The sequence below is a fragment of the Mus musculus genome, chromosome 3 (genome assembly GCF_000001635.26).
Source record: "Mus musculus strain C57BL/6J chromosome 3, GRCm38.p6 C57BL/6J".
NCBI classification, from domain to species: domain Eukaryota; kingdom Metazoa; phylum Chordata; class Mammalia; order Rodentia; family Muridae; genus Mus; species Mus musculus.
In genome coordinates this window covers 105972616-105988735 of record NC_000069.6, presented here as the reverse complement: position 1 = coordinate 105988735, position 16120 = coordinate 105972616, and the positions used below count along the sequence as shown (strand labels likewise).

At 43.5% G+C, this 16120-nt stretch overlaps 1 protein-coding gene across 1 annotated transcript; it reads right to left on the bottom strand.

Annotated features, from left to right (window-relative positions):
- Nucleotides 1-1312: 1312 nt before the first annotated feature.
- Ovgp1 (oviductal glycoprotein 1) lies at nucleotides 1313-14934 on the bottom strand. Its single transcript, NM_007696.2, has 11 exons — nucleotides 14896-14934; nucleotides 14294-14323; nucleotides 13693-13897; nucleotides 12709-12765; nucleotides 10907-11072; nucleotides 10338-10462; nucleotides 8730-8838; nucleotides 8459-8644; nucleotides 7387-7503; nucleotides 3548-3683; nucleotides 1313-2667 (listed from the first exon to the last, which is right to left on the bottom strand). The coding sequence occupies exons 1-11, from the start codon at nucleotides 14918-14920 to the stop codon at nucleotides 1658-1660; spliced, it is 2166 nt and encodes a 721-aa protein (NP_031722.1). The 5' UTR covers nucleotides 14921-14934; the 3' UTR covers nucleotides 1313-1657.
- Nucleotides 14935-16120: the final 1186 nt, after the last annotated feature.

Genomic DNA, 16120 nt, shown 5'->3' with positions numbered 1-16120 from the left:
AAGAAAGCAAAAGTTTAAGATTTATGTGAGTTGTAAAGGTTCGAGGAAGTTTATTTAAGGTATCTGAAAAATGAGACTGACAGATGATACATATGATGCTATAACTTCAAACGTTCAGAGTTTTAACATATTAATCAATGGGGCTGTGATAAGTTATTAATCTAGCCTTGGTAAAACCCTGGCTACTAAACCTTTTATAAAAATTATCATAGTTCACAGGCTCAAAATTTCTAAATTTCCCTTGGTATTATAGGAAGTCAGCAGAACACAGTCCATTTCCTCCATTTCCCACAAAGTGATGCCCAAGTAATGGCATTAGATCTAGAGACTTAAGTATACCACCTACAGTCATTTTAAATAAACTCCCAGCATAAGCTTTCCTACTTAATGATGGCTTGTTTTGAAGTAAGTCCTGCTTGCTTCATAAGGAAAACTCTTCTTAGAATCTATGTTGTAGCAGGAACTGAGCCATATCTAAGGAAAAAGTTCTGGAGTCTGGTATGTTACATAGATATGGACAAGGGAGATGGAGCCAATGGTAAATAGGCTTACACATTACCCTGACAGCCTGAGCCAGAAGCTTACATGAAGAGCCTATACGTATGTATGTGACTCATGTGTGTGCCTGGTGCCCAGAAACCAGAATATCTAATAGCCAGGGTATCCATTTGTTTTCTCAATATCCTCTTGAGGAGAAAGCAAGTGGGTGGGTTTCTTCCTTTCTTTCTTCCTTCCTTTCTTTCTTTCTTTCTTTCTTTCTTCCTTTCTTTCTTTCTTTCTTTGTTTTTTTATGAGAACAAATGAAATTTTCCAAGCCAAAAAGAAAATGTCCTTGGAAAATTCACCTTCTCCCTCTTCTTCACAGATCCCCTTTAAGATTGTGGGGAACCTTTCCAGAAGAGATAGAATCCTGCTTGGCCCCCAGCCAGTGCTGTATGGCTACTATTAAAGAAGGAATCCCAAAATCTACACAAGAAAACATCACTGGAGACTAGACTCAAGATGTTTCCAAAGCCAGAAATGAAGAGAATTCACCTTGAAAGAAAGAAGCTGACTACTGGATTGTTGAGATCATTTTAAGAATCCCAGGATGAGCTAGAGTTAAAAGTTAAAAGTATTTGCCACTCTTGTAGAACCCCAGAGTTGGGTTTGCAGCACCCATGCCAGGCAACTCACAGCCACCTGTAACTTTGATTCAAAGGAAGCCAATGCCCTCGGTAGGCATCTGCATGTGTGAAGCATTCACTCAAACAGGCACACACACGTATACATAAACAAAAATAGAAAGGAACTGCAGAGACCACAAAAAGATTCTCATGCTTCCAGTTTATTCAATAGAAAGGAGATTAGGAGATTGCCCCATGGTGACTTTGGTGCCAGCTTTGCCCCATAACGGTTTGTGAGTGGCAACATGAGGTAACGTCTGTTGTATCACATAGAAGAAAGGACAAGTGTTTTCCCTCGGATTTGCCACCAATGGAGCTCATGATCTTTGATTCATAACAGAGTTTTCTAGGTTTTCTTTTTTTTTAAGAGAAAGATTTGTTAGAAGGGCAATTGAATTGACAAATGGTTCCTATCAGTAAGAGTGAAGCCATTTTTCAAAAATGAAAGAAGTATATCATAGGAACAAGACAATAGAGCTGGAAGACCAATTTCACCCATCTTGGGAGTACGTTTCTACCTCAGTAATCAAACTTGCCCATTTTAGAGTTTTACTCTGTCCATTAGGGGTAGCTGACATCTCTCTAGGGGAAACAGTGGCCTTTTCAAGTACCATAGTCTTCTTCCTGGAAGTTTCCTTCTCACTGGGAGTCATAGTCTTTAGATAGAAAAGAGTCGTATCCATCTCCGTAGGGGTTACAGACTGATGATCCATTGTGGCTGTGGTCTCTGCCTCATTTGCCTGTGTCTGGACTATTACTGTCATCCCAGGGGTGGTCTTAGAAATCCCAGGGGTAGTCTTAGAAATTCCAGTGGTGGTCTTAGAAATGTCAGTGGTGGTCTTAGAAATGCCAGTGGTGGTCTGAGAAATGCCAGTGGTGGTCTTAGAAATGCCAGTGGTGGTCTTAGAAACACCAGTGGTGATCTTAGAAACCCCAGTGGTGGTCTTAGAAATGCCAGTGGTGGTCTTAGAAATGCCAGTGGTGGTCTTAGAAACACCAGTGATGGTCTTAGAAATGCCAGTGGTGGTCTTAGAAACACCAGTGGTGGTCTTAGAAACCCCAGCAGTGGCCTTAGAAATCTCAGGGATGGTCTTAGAAATTCCAGCAGTAGCCTTAGAAACCCCAGTTGTGGTCTTAGAAACCCCAGTGGTGGTCTTAGAGATCCCAGTGGTGGTCTTAGAAACCCCAGTGGTGGTCTTAGAAAAGAAGTCCAGTGTGCTCATAGTTTTTGCCTCAGCAGCCATCGTGTTATTTTCTGGAGTTACAGCATGCTTTCGAGGAGATGCTGTTCCTCCAGGGGTTACAGATCCATCACTAGGAACTGTAGTCATATTTTCATACCTTCTGTGGACCTCGGTGGTCATAGCCTCTCCTCCCGGGGGCAAAATCTTTATGGTATCAGTGGTCAATACCTCTGTCAAGGCTGTATTCTCAGAGCCAGGTCCTGAGGCATTCACAGAAGATGTAAACCAAAATTGTGGCAAGGGGGTTGAATTGGATTCTGGAGAAAAATCATCAGGAAAAAATATAGGTAAGATTTCTACCTCTTCCTTCCTTTCTTATTAATTCCTTATTATTATTATTATTATTATTATTATCATTATCATTATCATTATTATTATTATTATCATCATTCCTTATTAATTCCACTCCAAAGTTGAGGAACTGGATTCAAAAGCCCTCATAGAAGGATTTCATGATTTACTTCCCAGAGTGGGGAAGATAAAAATCCCACCACACAAACTCTCTGTTCCCTTACTCTAAGGTGTTAGTGTAGGCCCAAACTGAGTCATCTGTGAATTTCTGCATTTCTGGTGCCTAATTCAAGGAAGGCTCTTAGTTTCCTGTTTAAAGCCTCATTTTAACCTCCCTCAGTACCTCTAGCCAGACCTGTTGTTCAAGGCCTGATTTGCTGTTGACACCTCAAAAAGAAGCTGCCAGTCCAGCACATTGAAGAAGGTATCAGAAACAAAGCAAAGGTCAGAGACTAGACAGCAAATTGTAAACAATTAGATTAGAGCCACTGTAAGGGCTTGGCCTGAATCTCTAGCTCTCTAAGGGATTTCAGCTCTTGCATTATATCTCCTAACTGCCAGTGTGTGTGTGTGTGTGTGTGTAATGTGTGTGTGTGTGTGTATCCCTTTTCTAGTCCCTTGAACATTAACCATGAAACAGTATGCTATTCATCCAATTCTCATTTAGTTCGTATAATACTGTCCTCAGTCTGAGACTATTTCAGTTTTAGATGAGGCAAGGAAAGCTCCAAGAGGTCAAATTTGGTTGGCCTTCAAGTTTTCTATCTTCCCTCAACGTCAAGTCAAAGAAATTAAACCTGTCAGATTGGACCCACCAGTGTCTGGTTTCCAGGTCTAGTTACTTACCTGTCTGCACCAAGAGCTCATTCAATATATGAACAAGAGGGAAAGGGCCGTTGCCACAGAAAGTGCCCCTGACATCGTCCATATCCAGTGTCCACACCATGGCCCCCCCAAAATGCTCTCTCTTCACATACATTGCCTGTAAAGTAACACTCAGTTACTAACAACATCTAGTCTGGTACAGGGGACAAAGCAGAATAAGAGCAACTGTGTGGAAGGCAATGAACGAGGGCAGATAGATTAGAATCTGCATGGACACTAGCATCTACTTCTCATTAGCTGTGGAATCTTAGAAATTTTATATGACTCTTATCTTTCTTGGTTACCTCATTCAAGAAAAATAAATAGTATTTTCAACACTTTGAGGGCCAAAAAATGCCTACACACAACTTAAATAAAGTTTATTGGGTTTCCTTTGTTTGGTTTGGGGTTTTGGTTTTTTGGGCTGTTTTGTTGTTGTTGTTGTTCTTCTTCTTCTTCTTCTTCTTCTTCTTCTTCTTTTCTTCTTCTTCTTTCTTCTTCTTTTCTTCTTCTTCTTCTTCTTCTTCTTCCTCTTCTTCTTCTTCCTCTTCCTCTTCCTCTTCCTGGTTTGGTTCACTTTGGGGTTTTGTTGTTGTTGCTTAATCAGAAAACAAATTATTTATCGTAAAACAAAAAGTCAGACAGCAACTTGAATTGGTTCCCCTACCCTGTTTAACTAAAAGGCAGCATGAAGAGCTGGAAAGATAGTTCAATTGTTAAGAGTATCTGCTGCTTTTACAGAGGACCCAGGTTTGATTCCCAGCACCTACATGGTGGTTCATAACCATCTGTAACTCCAGTTGTAGGAGAAATGATACCCTCTCCTAACCTTCAAGAGCACTAATCATGCTAGTGGTGCATACGTACATGCAGGAAAAAAAATCACATGCATAAAATAAATAAATCAAAAAATTTAAGGCACTGTGACAAACAGATGTTCTCCTGTGTGTACATGATTTTTGTGCCACAGAACAGACTGGACATTATGAAATGGGGAACTCATACAAGTGACTGAATTACCTGGTGTCCCCCTCCACAAAGAGAGACCCAGCTCTTCACTGGAATGACCCTTCCATTCTGTTTATGTGTAAACAGCAGGGGATAGTGATGATGAGGGAGGCAATGGTCTTTGGGCCCTGAGAAAAAGTGAATGGGCAGCTTTCTATTTAGCATAATTTCCCTGTTTCCTTGCTAACTGGCTTGCCCATGCAGAAGCACTAAAACATTTAAAGTAATTCTGTGCCCACAATGACCTAAAGGTTTTCTTTCTGCTCTGATATTCTTTCACAAAATGCTTTAATCATCTCCTCACCTCCTCATGTCCTCTATTTAGCTCTAGCTCAGCAAGGTACAGTAATGTCCCATAATTCAAGTCCACTCTGCTACTGGTCCCAGGGCCTCCCCATAACACATGGTATGAGCAGGTGAGAACTTCATTTTGATGTTCGGAGATTCATATATTTTAGTTCATGTGATTTGCTATTTTTAATGAGCCATCTTTTCTGTGTCTTCCATTCCTAAACTAGAGTACGGTCCTAATAGCCAAAGTCTTGCTCTCTGCTTGAGTTACAGACACACACAGTGAAACACCACTAGTGCCCCACTATCTCTACTGCTTTTTACCCCAAACTGTCAAGAACAGCCAACAGCTGCCACCTCTATCACCTACAACAGAACTGTGAATCCTTTCTACTCCTAAACTCCAATATCCACCATTGTCAATACTCACAATCTACCACCCCTCCAAAACACCTGGTCCTGACACTCATTATCATATGCCTGGATCCTTCCTTGCCCCTTAGAGTTTAAAAAAATTACAATTTTATAGCACGTTCACATGTGAAAACACACTAAAATTAGACTTTTTGAAATACCTACTGAATGTAGAATAAACCAAGAATTTCCATTTATTAAGTATCTCAGAATTTCCAAAGGAAAGGCAGATTTGGGAATAACTGGACCATGAAACACCTGCTTAAAATCGCTATAAAAACCTGTCAGGTATGGGCCAGGGATATGGCTCAGTTGGTAAAATACCTGGTCTGTAAGCCTAAAGTTTGATCCCCAGAGCTCACATTTTAAAACCCAAGCATAGCAGGGTATGACTATAAACCCAACACTGGGGAGGTAGAGACACAAATCCCTGGGGCTTGCTAACCAACCAACCTAGCTGAATCTTTGAACTTCAGGTTCACACACAAACACACACACACACACACACACAAACACACACACACACACACACACACACAAATGAGAAATTAAGGAAGACACATGACATTCTTCTCACGGTGGTGTGTGCTCTCACTCTGTCTCTGTCTCTCTGTCTCTTGCTCTCTCTCTCTCTCTCTCTCTCTCTCTCTCTCTCTCTCTCTCTCTCTCTCCCTCTCTCACATACACACACACACACACACACCACCAGCACCACCAGCACCAGCAGCACCACCACCACACCACACCACACCACACCACACCACATATATCACATACACACACAGCTGTCAGACTCAATTTTATTTATGCCACTTATACTGGGGAAAAGAGATGGTCTGTTGGGCTCCAAAATCTTCCGAATTGCAAGTCACATACCAACTAAAAAACTTCCCTTAAAGCAGTATTTTAGACCCTTCACAGAAATGTCCTATTCCACCCAAATTCTCCTTTAAACCTGTGACAGGATTTCTATCTATCCTAGTGAGCCTCTCTCAAAAGCTGTCTCCTCCTCCTGCTGCTCACACCTCCCTTGGGGAACCTTAAACTTTTCCTAATCCCTGATATTCATAGAGGTATAATACACATGTTTGTGCATGATTGTGGTGCAATGGGCTATGCACAGACAGCCTAGTCTCCAGTCGAGCTAAGGTGTGGAACCCCGGTGAAACCTAGTAGTGATAATTCCCACCTACATGGGATGGAAAGTGTTCCCTCATGTCTCCTGGACTCCTGACTCCTGTCAAAGTTACCGCCCCCACAGTCCCCACAGGAGAAGCCGTGGCTAGTAGTCATGTAAACAATGTCCTAAGCTTCTGACCTTCAGGCTAGACTCTTCCCAGTTACCTAGCAACACCAAGATAACAAGCCCACCATAAGAGGGGCTGCTTGGTCCCACCTCACTCTCTTCTCTCACTCTCTTACTCTCTCTGTCCTAGCTCTCTTAAGCTTTTACTTTCCTTGCTCTCCTCCCTCTTGCTCTCTCCCTCTTAATCTAGCCTTTCTTCTCTCTCTCCTTTTCTCCCTTCTCTCCTCTTGGCCATGGCCAGCCTCTCTCTCTTTTACCTTCTCTCTTTCTCCCCGCCTTTCTACAATAAAACTCTAAAACCATAGACTGTCTCTGTTCATCAAGGCCCGGGGATAGGACTATGGGATAGGCTTTCTCCTAATGAGCCATTTCTAATCTCACAATGGAAGGCCTTCCCATGATCCAGCCACGGACCGGACTTAGGACTCTCGCCTGCGTGGGAACCTCTCTCTCCCTCTGCCCTATCTCCCCCAGCTCCAGGTCCAAGGGTGTTGCCCTGGTATTGGGGGCTGCCCCTTGTCCACCCCCCGCTGAGTGGGGTCAGTGACTTAGATGCTCACCTGGGGCTGAGTGGAAAGCGACTGGCAGTCCTCCTGAGTCTACCTGCCCAGAGCACAGGAGGAACTCTGGCCGGATGTGGGCTCCCTCCCTCCCCCCCCCTCTTTCCCCTACACCCCCCTTACCCCACACATGATCATGGGGGGGAGAGAGAGAGGGAGAGAGAGAGAATATGAATGGAGGAGAATCCCATCAAAGCTAATGAGAATCTGAATAACAAAACAGGAAAGAACAAGTGTCTCACCTTGTAACTGAAACTGATAGTGTCATCATAGCCAAGCCACTCCTTCCCCTTAAAAGCATACGGGACATATTGATAATCAATCCAGTGTTTTTTTGCTCTCTGGACAAAGGAACAAACCTACCAGGAAGATACATGTGAGTTCCATGAATGTCCTGAAGAGAAGCACCAGTAGACACACTTGCTTCTTGGCTCAGTAGAAAGAATTCAGGGAAAGCCTCTCACCAGGGCCTGAGACAGGAAACCCCAGAGGGAGCAAAAGGAACTGTCCACAAGGGACTTCCTCTACATTCCGACTTTTTCCCTTCTGTTACATAACCCTTCCTCTAGTGTCCACAGTAAAAACAAAAACTAATTAATTTTTATAAAGAAATAGAAAAGTGAGTGACATTCACCAAAAACAAAGTCAAGCACAACAACACTAAGACAAAGCCCACCTGTGACCAGGCCTGCATTTGTCATGTTGTCATCATAAACAAGTCTCTCCTGTGTCCGTAAATTCTCAGATTAAGCTGCCCTATCTAGGTAACCATCTGACTGGTCCTTGAACTTCTAGTACATCTAAAGATCTTGGAGGCAGGGCAAAATGGGTAGTTACAACCCACCAGGCTTCTGAATGCCTACCGAACTCCCAGGGTTGTGCTAGAAACTGAGTATTACAGAGAAGTACAGGTGTTCAAGCTGCGCTTCAGAAGTTAACATCCAGGGCAGTCCCTGTGGTGCTTCTTGCTGTTTGGTGGTGGTGGTGGTGATTGTTGGTTGTTTAGATGGTTGGTTGGTTACACTTTAAACATTTGTGTAGTTGAGGTTTCTTTACTCTATCATGCCATGCCCTTAAGAAACATTCTTTCAACTATGAGACCATGGACAGCCATGCTTCATGAGATTAGCAGGAAACTATCTCCCATGATCCAACACAAAGCAGAGTTTGTTTGCACTTACAGTATCTCCACTCCTCCCTAAGGGGGAGGGACTGTAACTCTTCAGACTTTACCTGCCCCACAACCCTATGCTCTTACTGTCTCCTCCAACCATTCATTCCCAGCCAGGAGATAAAGTTCTCTAATCACATCACCTCATAGTAAGCCAAGAAGCCAGCCTGCTTGGTGTACTTCCCAGGAGATGCTGGTCCCATTGAGGCAGTCTGCAATCCATTCTTAGATTCTTTGAGGAGGTAAAAGTTACGTCCATAGGTGGGGAAACCCATAATAAGTTTATCTGCGGGTGTCCCAAGCTTTCTCCAGTAATTCATAGCATATGCCTGTAGGTGGAAAGAAGATAGCCTCACCAATGGCCTGGGCTCAAGAATGGAAATGTGGATCACCTGAGACCTTCCCTTTACTTACTGAAGATTTGGAGTCTTCGGGAAGGGAGAACAGAGGACTATTGTGTCCTGTAAACTTTTCCCAACTTCCATGTAAGTCATAAGACAAAACATTAATGAAATCCAAACGCCTGCAAGAAACAGGAGATATGAATGCCAAGCTAACTAAAGACTCAGCTCATATCATCACAGCACTATTCAGCTAAGTAGCTGTAAGTTGGTCATCAAAGTTCCTTGCTCTTATGAACCTGCCCTGGCTATGTCAACTACTTTGAGATGGAATGAATGGCTGGCTAGAAATAGCTGTGCATCAAGCTCCATGTATCCCAAGACTATATATATGTAGAGGTAAAAAGAGCTCAGACAGGAAAATGATTACATGCAGGCCTGACACAGTGCTGGCAGAGGTCTTCCTTAACCATCATGATCAAACCATGGTACCAACAGATAAGAGTAAAGGAGATGTATGTTAAGGAACCACTTGCACACACACTTTCATAATCATAATGGCCATATGTTAACTGAGCATGTGTCATGCCATAATGTAAGGGTTTATACTGGTTATCTAATTTAATCTGGTCAATGCCATAAATAAATAGTCTCTCTCTCTCTCTCTCTCTCTCTCTCTCTCTCTCTCTTTCTCACTCCCTCTCTCACTCTCTCCCTCCCTCCCTGTTTTTCATAACAGTATCTCATTATATAACTGCGGTGGACCTAGGACTTCCTATGTAACTCAGGCTAATCTCAAACTTATAATCCTCTACCTCCCTGATGCTGTGATTACAGACAGGAATGCTATACCATAACCAACCAACTTTGTACATTTTAAAGTTAAATAATTGGAAACTCAGATTAACAAATTCTCTAAAAGCCACCCAGTTAGATAAAGACAGCTCTCCTCTCTCTCTAACACACTCTCTTTCTTCTCTAGATATATAGATTAGATATAGATATAGATATAGATATAGATATAGATATAGATATAGATATAGAGAACCAGTGTTACCTGGCAACACAACACTAATAAGATGTCTTCCCTGTTGGGTCTCTCCTTTCCTCCCACAATAAAACACCTCCCTGTCATGCAATTGTCCTCTTTTTTTCTGCATCAACCTTGGTTTCTTTATTTTTAAATAACTGATTGTGATTCAAGAAAATTAGTCCAGAGCCAGCATGTGTAGGAAGATTGATAACCTACCAATTTTTGTTTGTTTTGTTAACGTTTGCAAAAAAAAAGATGTGCTCTGTGTTGTATGAGTGGTCATTCCTGTTTTGCTTTCCTTGGCACTGCTTGTGACTCGTCTGCCCTCTGACACTATTACCTAATTGCATATAATACGTCCATTCCTGTGTTCAGAGGACGAAGAGGCCAGGCCCTCTCTCTGTGAGTTCCAGCAACAGGCTGTGAAGAAGACTCTATCTGTGGCAATGGTGTTATAAGCCAAGAGTACAACACCAAGTTCTGATTTTTAAAAGAAACCCCCAAGGATGGGTAAGGTACCTACTCCTACCCACACCTCACTAGCTCTTTACCCCACTCCTTAACTCACCCTAGAACCTCACTAACATGGAGACAAGCAAATGGAAGCTCAGACCGTGCTAGAACCACCCTGGAGCAACATCTACCCACCTTCCTAAAAGGAGCGCATCATAAGACGTATGGATGATGCTTGGGATGCCAGAGACAGCAGCCGACAGCAGCAGCCGTGGGTGCTGAGTGAGCAGGGCCTCCCTCTCGAAGGCAAACTGGAGCTCCTAAGAAGAAAGACACAGAAAAACAAACCAGTCAGGGAGAAAATCTCATCCAGAAAGTGTTTACGCTCTTTAAGCCAGGCCTGGGTCAGAAAGAGAATCCAGGCTCTGCCCAAGTCTATGAGAAAGACAGACACATACCAATATGATACTTGAGCTAACAGAGGGGGAAAAAAACAGACTTCAAACTCCATATCCAGACTGACAATTCCTGAGCAAGGCCAGGGAGCTTCAGAGACCAAGTGTCCCTTAGGCTACAGAGCTGAGGCGAGACGGGGATGCAGACAGGAGCAGCCAGAGAGCAACTGGCTCTGCAAGGGGACTCGGCACCTCCAGGACATGTCAGTAAAAGAACATTCTGTTCCTTTCTCCTGCCCCAACCTTGTTACCTCACTGCCATTCACCCACCCTGAAGGAGAAGTAGGACCATTTGCTTATTAGCCTTACTTCAATTAAGAAGAGAAAATTCCACCGGTCGTGTGGGGGACTGCCTCGTAGTCCAGGGTACAAGAAGAAAAGGTCAAGACCATCAAAACCATGTATTCTCAGGAAGGATATGACTGAGTCAATAAACTTTTCCCGGTTGGCAAGTGTGGAGAGCATAGCGGTGAACCTGCAAGGAGGCCAGCATAAGGCAAAAAGCAGTGTCTTCAAAACCACAGGCTCGCCTGAGGCGCTCGCAGTGGCCCCCATCGAGAAGCCTGGCTGGCACGAGAGGCAGTGCGTGGCTGGCACGAGAGGCTCTCAAGAGCAGCTCCCACGCATGGTTCTTTTCTTCATTGCCTTGTTTGATTCGTTTGTTTGCTCTCCTTTCCATAGCAAAACAGTTAGAAATAATTCTTGCTTCCTGGAGCTGAACTTTAAGCAAATCTAGATTAATCTTGTGAAAAAAATGATTATAAAGTAACTAGACCTAGAGACTAAAAATGGACCTGGGTGCCGGGCGTGGTGGCGCACGCCTTTAATTCCAGCACTCCGGAGGCAAAGGCAGGAGGATTTCTGAGTTTGAGGCCAGCCTGGTCTACAAAGTGAGTTCCAGGACAGCCAGGACTACACAGAGAAACCCTGTCTCGAAAAACAAACAAACAAACAAACAAAAAAATGGACCTGGGTACCATTGTCTATTAGCCATCAATCAGCTGGGTCTTCTTGAGGGGTGAAGACACCTGGAAGAAACCTTTTAAATTATTTAGTACTTGTGAATCTTGCTTTCTTTTCCATATATATATACACATATATATACATGTGGCATCTCACTTGTGCTCACAGCAAGTCAGAAGAGCAAAGATGAGGCCTGGGGTTAGACAGAGCTAGTTGTCAGTCATCTCACACTTAGAATCTTCCATCCCACCTGGAGGTCCCTCACTAGGGGTATCCTATACTCACCAGACTATCAGGTCTCCCTCCACAGCTGGAAAGCAGGCTCTGCCCCAGACCTTAGCTAGGAAGCAAGGAAACTTTCCTTGTGAGAACATGAAGATGTTTTGTTATTTCGCTATTGTATGGATGGGAGGCACTAACAAGAGCAGCCACTGAATGAGGGATGTGTGCTGTGAGTCCCCGCAACAGCACCAAAATACCATCTGTGGCTTCTTTATCTCCAGCATAGCCATCTCCATCCAGAAAATGGAGGAGAACCACGGTCTGTGAGGCTTGGGGGTTATTCTTCTTGTCCTTTATAAAACTTCTCTTTTCAGAGACAAAACTCCTGCCTCCAACAAAAAGAGTTAGAGATTCATTTTAGCTGTTACTAATTTCTTGCCCTAAGTTTCACATTAGATGTCTATTTTCCTTGGTATTTCTTCCTATGGGTTTGTAGCTTCAAATAATCTTGTGTTTTGTTTTGTTTTGTTTTGTTTTGTTTTGTTTTGTTTTGTTTTGTTTTGTTTTGTGTTTTCAGAGGGTGCTAAGGGTCAGACCCAGGCTCTTTGTTATGTTCAGTAAGGGCTCTACCACTGTGTTACACTCTTGGCCCTCAATGTGTCATATTGCCTCTCATGTTTACCTATCCCTTTTCTTACCACATATGGGACCTTCTTTTCCAAAATCCTATGACCCTCTGTGGAAAGGGGTCCCTTGAATGCAGGACTTGAGAAAGTACCAATACGGGCTTTGCTGCCCTTATATTCAATCTGGCTTTTCCACACAACCCTGGGGAACACACACATACACAAACACACACCATTATTCTCACTTCCAGCCCATCTTGCTCTATCTCCCAGAGAGAAGACAACAACAGAATAGCTCACCGTGATGTGCCGAAGTTCCACCCTCCAATGGACAGCAGTGTTTTCAGCTCCCTGTTCCTGGAATGTAGGTGAGAAAATGGGTAAACAGGTCCCTGCGCTATGGACACCTTAAGTCACTGCTCCTTTTTCTTTTACTTTTCTTTTTTTGGGAAAACCATGGGAATGGAGTAGGGGATATGAAAAGAATAGGAGAAAGTATGTGGAGAAGATCACAGTAGAAAAGAAAATAGAGGAGACTGATCAACCCAAAGACCATTACAGCTCTGAGCATCAAGACTCTACAAAGTGGCCCAAGCTCCTCCACGTCTCCATAATTTTTCCATAAAAGAGAGACAAGTCTAGAACGTTTCTAGCCATTTGTTTTCTTACTCAACAAATATTCACTGAGTAATGATTATGTGCCTTTGAGTGCTTGAAACACAACAGCAAACACATAGACAAGCATCCCACTTCCTGGGAGCTTGACCTGCCCATCACTCTCTATTAATATAATAACAGACCTTCCCTTGGGCAGAGAAGGAACCCACAGGCGCCAGACAGGAAACACTTCAGCACCTCCTGAGCATCAGCTTCTTTGTGTATGCCCTAACTATTCTGTGTTCAAAGAGCTCCCCTTAGAAGAAAACTCACAGCCTGGCAGTTGCAAGAGGCAAGAACTTTAACATTTGTTGAGTATTTGTGATTCTCAGGACCTCTTTGAAGCACATTAGCAGCATTAACTCCTCACAACTGGGCTCAAAGGGTGAGCCAAAGTTTCCCAGGAGAAAGGAGCGTGAAGACACTCAGGAAGAGGCAACACTACCAAGTCATCAAGGCAAGGAGGAGCTCAGGTCAATGGAGAGCTCTTATGTCAGAGGTACTCAGATCCCCATTTGAGGGAAAATTGAATTAGAAAAACCAGGAAATTTTAAGAGTAATAAGAGTTGTGGGCATAATCTCCTTCAAGCTATAAAATCTGAGAACTCAAGTACACATCTAACATACCTTTCCTTGAGTTTGTTGAACTCTGGATAGAGAACGTTTTCATCCTGCAGATTCTTGGCCACAATCTGATTGTTGCTCATTGAGGCAAAGGCAAATATCAGATGCGTACAAAGAAAGGGGTCCAGGTCATGGGGCATGATGGAGGCAGGGCCTGGCCGACTATGTGCCCAATTGGTGAAATAGCACACCAGTTTGTAGGCAGTACCTGGCAAGAAGAGCAAGTATTAATCAGCAGAGATCATGGGGCAAGAAGGGAACTCAGATTCTTGACAGTAGAGTGAGTCAACAAGCCTAATCAGAGACCAGGCCACTGTAACAGCCTCCATATCCCCCGTAAACATACACCAAAGCTGCTTATGCATGCCCCCAGACATCCTGACCTTTTGCTGAGGCTCCAGAGAAGAAAGAATGCCTCATGAGAGTAGATCCTGGCACATAAGGATACATACAAACAGCAAATAACCAGAGTCCTGTGTTGGATTGTATTGGATTAATAACCTCTGGCCAAGGAGCCATGACAGGCAGAGGTTCAGGAGACGCTGAATAGAGATTTCCTAGCCAGAGAATCTCCCTGGCTCTGGAGGAGAAGTGGTTTCCTCACCATCACTGTGTTTCATCAGAAGAACCAGCCCTGCAGGAAATGAAGAAATTCATATACACACATGCAGAGTGCACACTCCACACACCCTCCAGTTAGCAAGTGCCCTCTCCAGCTCAGCACCATGTACACATGTAGACACACAAATAGAGACATGCATCAGTCACTGGTTTCCTCTCCTCCAAAGCTAACAGAGTGGAACTAGTCTAAGCTCCTTTTCTAAAGCACATCGCATGCTACATGTACCTGCTTTGCATAGGGACAATGATGGTTAGAAGTGTGTGCTAAAGCTCTCGGCCAGTGATTCTCAATTCTGGCTACAAATTCAAAAGTACGTACACACACGCGCACGTGCGCACATACACATCATAGCCCTCTCATCAGAAATTTCAAATTAACTGGTCCAAGATGAAGCCCAAGCATGAAAACCACCAGGTTGGAGAACTACTGCCCAGCCCCTTCCTCCACAGGTGCCTTTCTTTTCTTTTCTACCCCACATTCACATAATCCAGCTCCCTAAGCCCCAGGTTTCTCTGCTAGGCACTAGAGACAAGACAAACTGCTATCTCCTGGACTATGTCATTGCTAGGCTCTGTCACACTCACCAGCCAGCAGCAGCAGCCTCCCCATCTCAACTGCCTGGTAGCTCTGGTGATGAAGCTCAAGACTCTTTAATAGGAGTTGGCTCACCTGCAGCATGGAGTCAGCTACACGTAAGCACCACGCCAGAAACAATGATTCAAGAGTCACAATGACCGCTGACAACTTGAACTCTCTCTCCAGAACAGCTGTAGTTCTCAGAGCCAACAAATCAATATCCCTGACCTGACACTAGCAGGGAGTGAGTATTCACCACAGGCTATAACAAAAACAAATGCAGTAGCCCTGAGACTTGTCTGGCAATCAGTCCCATTTCCTGGTATCCAGCTCTGCAGTTGAGATGGAGGAGACCTAGGACATGATGAAGTCTATACAAGATTATCAGGAAAACTGTATCAGAAAGTTTCAAAGCTTTGGCTTTGGACTAAGGCTTTTGGCTATTTAGGAAGTTTTATAGTTTTGGATGAGTTACTGAGCCCCAAAGTTTCCACACATAAAAGAAAGCCTGTTTCCCACATATAGTTTGTTCTTACTTCGAAGGAATTTATGAAAACTAAAGAGATGTGAAGACTATGGTTTGCATAAAATATAAGTTTAATTACTTACAGATGTCATTAGCAAGTTGCTCAAAAGAGCAGGATGCTCAAAAGCAAATACTGACACTTCTGAACAGGTGAAGTAAACACACTAAAACAGCATTTTATATGTTTTCTACATGACAGAGTTCAGACCCAGTGTCTACTGGGCGAACATATGAGCCAACTATGAGGTGACCTGAGCCTCAGGTATATGAATACCCAAGAACCAATTTTAAAGAAACTCTACAATCATGAAAAGTTTTTGTTTTTTTAAAGCATAAATCAGGTATCTTTGATTCATTGGTTTTCTTTCTCTGTTCCAGATGGCCTCAGACTGTGTAGCCTCTCTAAGACAGATGCTGCTGTACATGGAGCATCTATAATAGGGGGTACTAAGCAGATCTCAGGGCAATGGAGGAGAAAGGAAAACAGTGCCCAGTGGTCAAATCTGTTGAACATTTGTCCTTCATTTGTGGGATGAAATAAGCAAGAAACCTCATAATTTTTAAACCAGTAGTTTATTTGGGTACCAAAGAACAAAGACAAAATATGTAGAACATGGGTGTGTGAGTGTGGGCTTTATTATCGAACAGACCCTAGAGCCCCTTCCTGCACGTACCATCCCTGGGGCCCCATTCGTCCTATCTGTTTC

Bases quoted from the DNA above. Each gene is read 5' to 3' on its own strand.
- Ovgp1 (NM_007696.2), bottom strand. From the start codon at position 14,920: ATGGGGAGGCTGCTGCTGCTGGCTG. The intron at 10,463-10,906 runs GTAAGGCTAATA...CTTTCTTCTTAG, and splicing joins ATTTTCTCTTCTTAATTGAA to GAGCTCCAGTTTGCCTTCGA. The intron at 8,839-10,337 runs GTGGGTAGATGT...TGTTTCTTGCAG, and splicing joins GATGCGCTCCTTTTAGGAAG to GCGTTTGGATTTCATTAATG.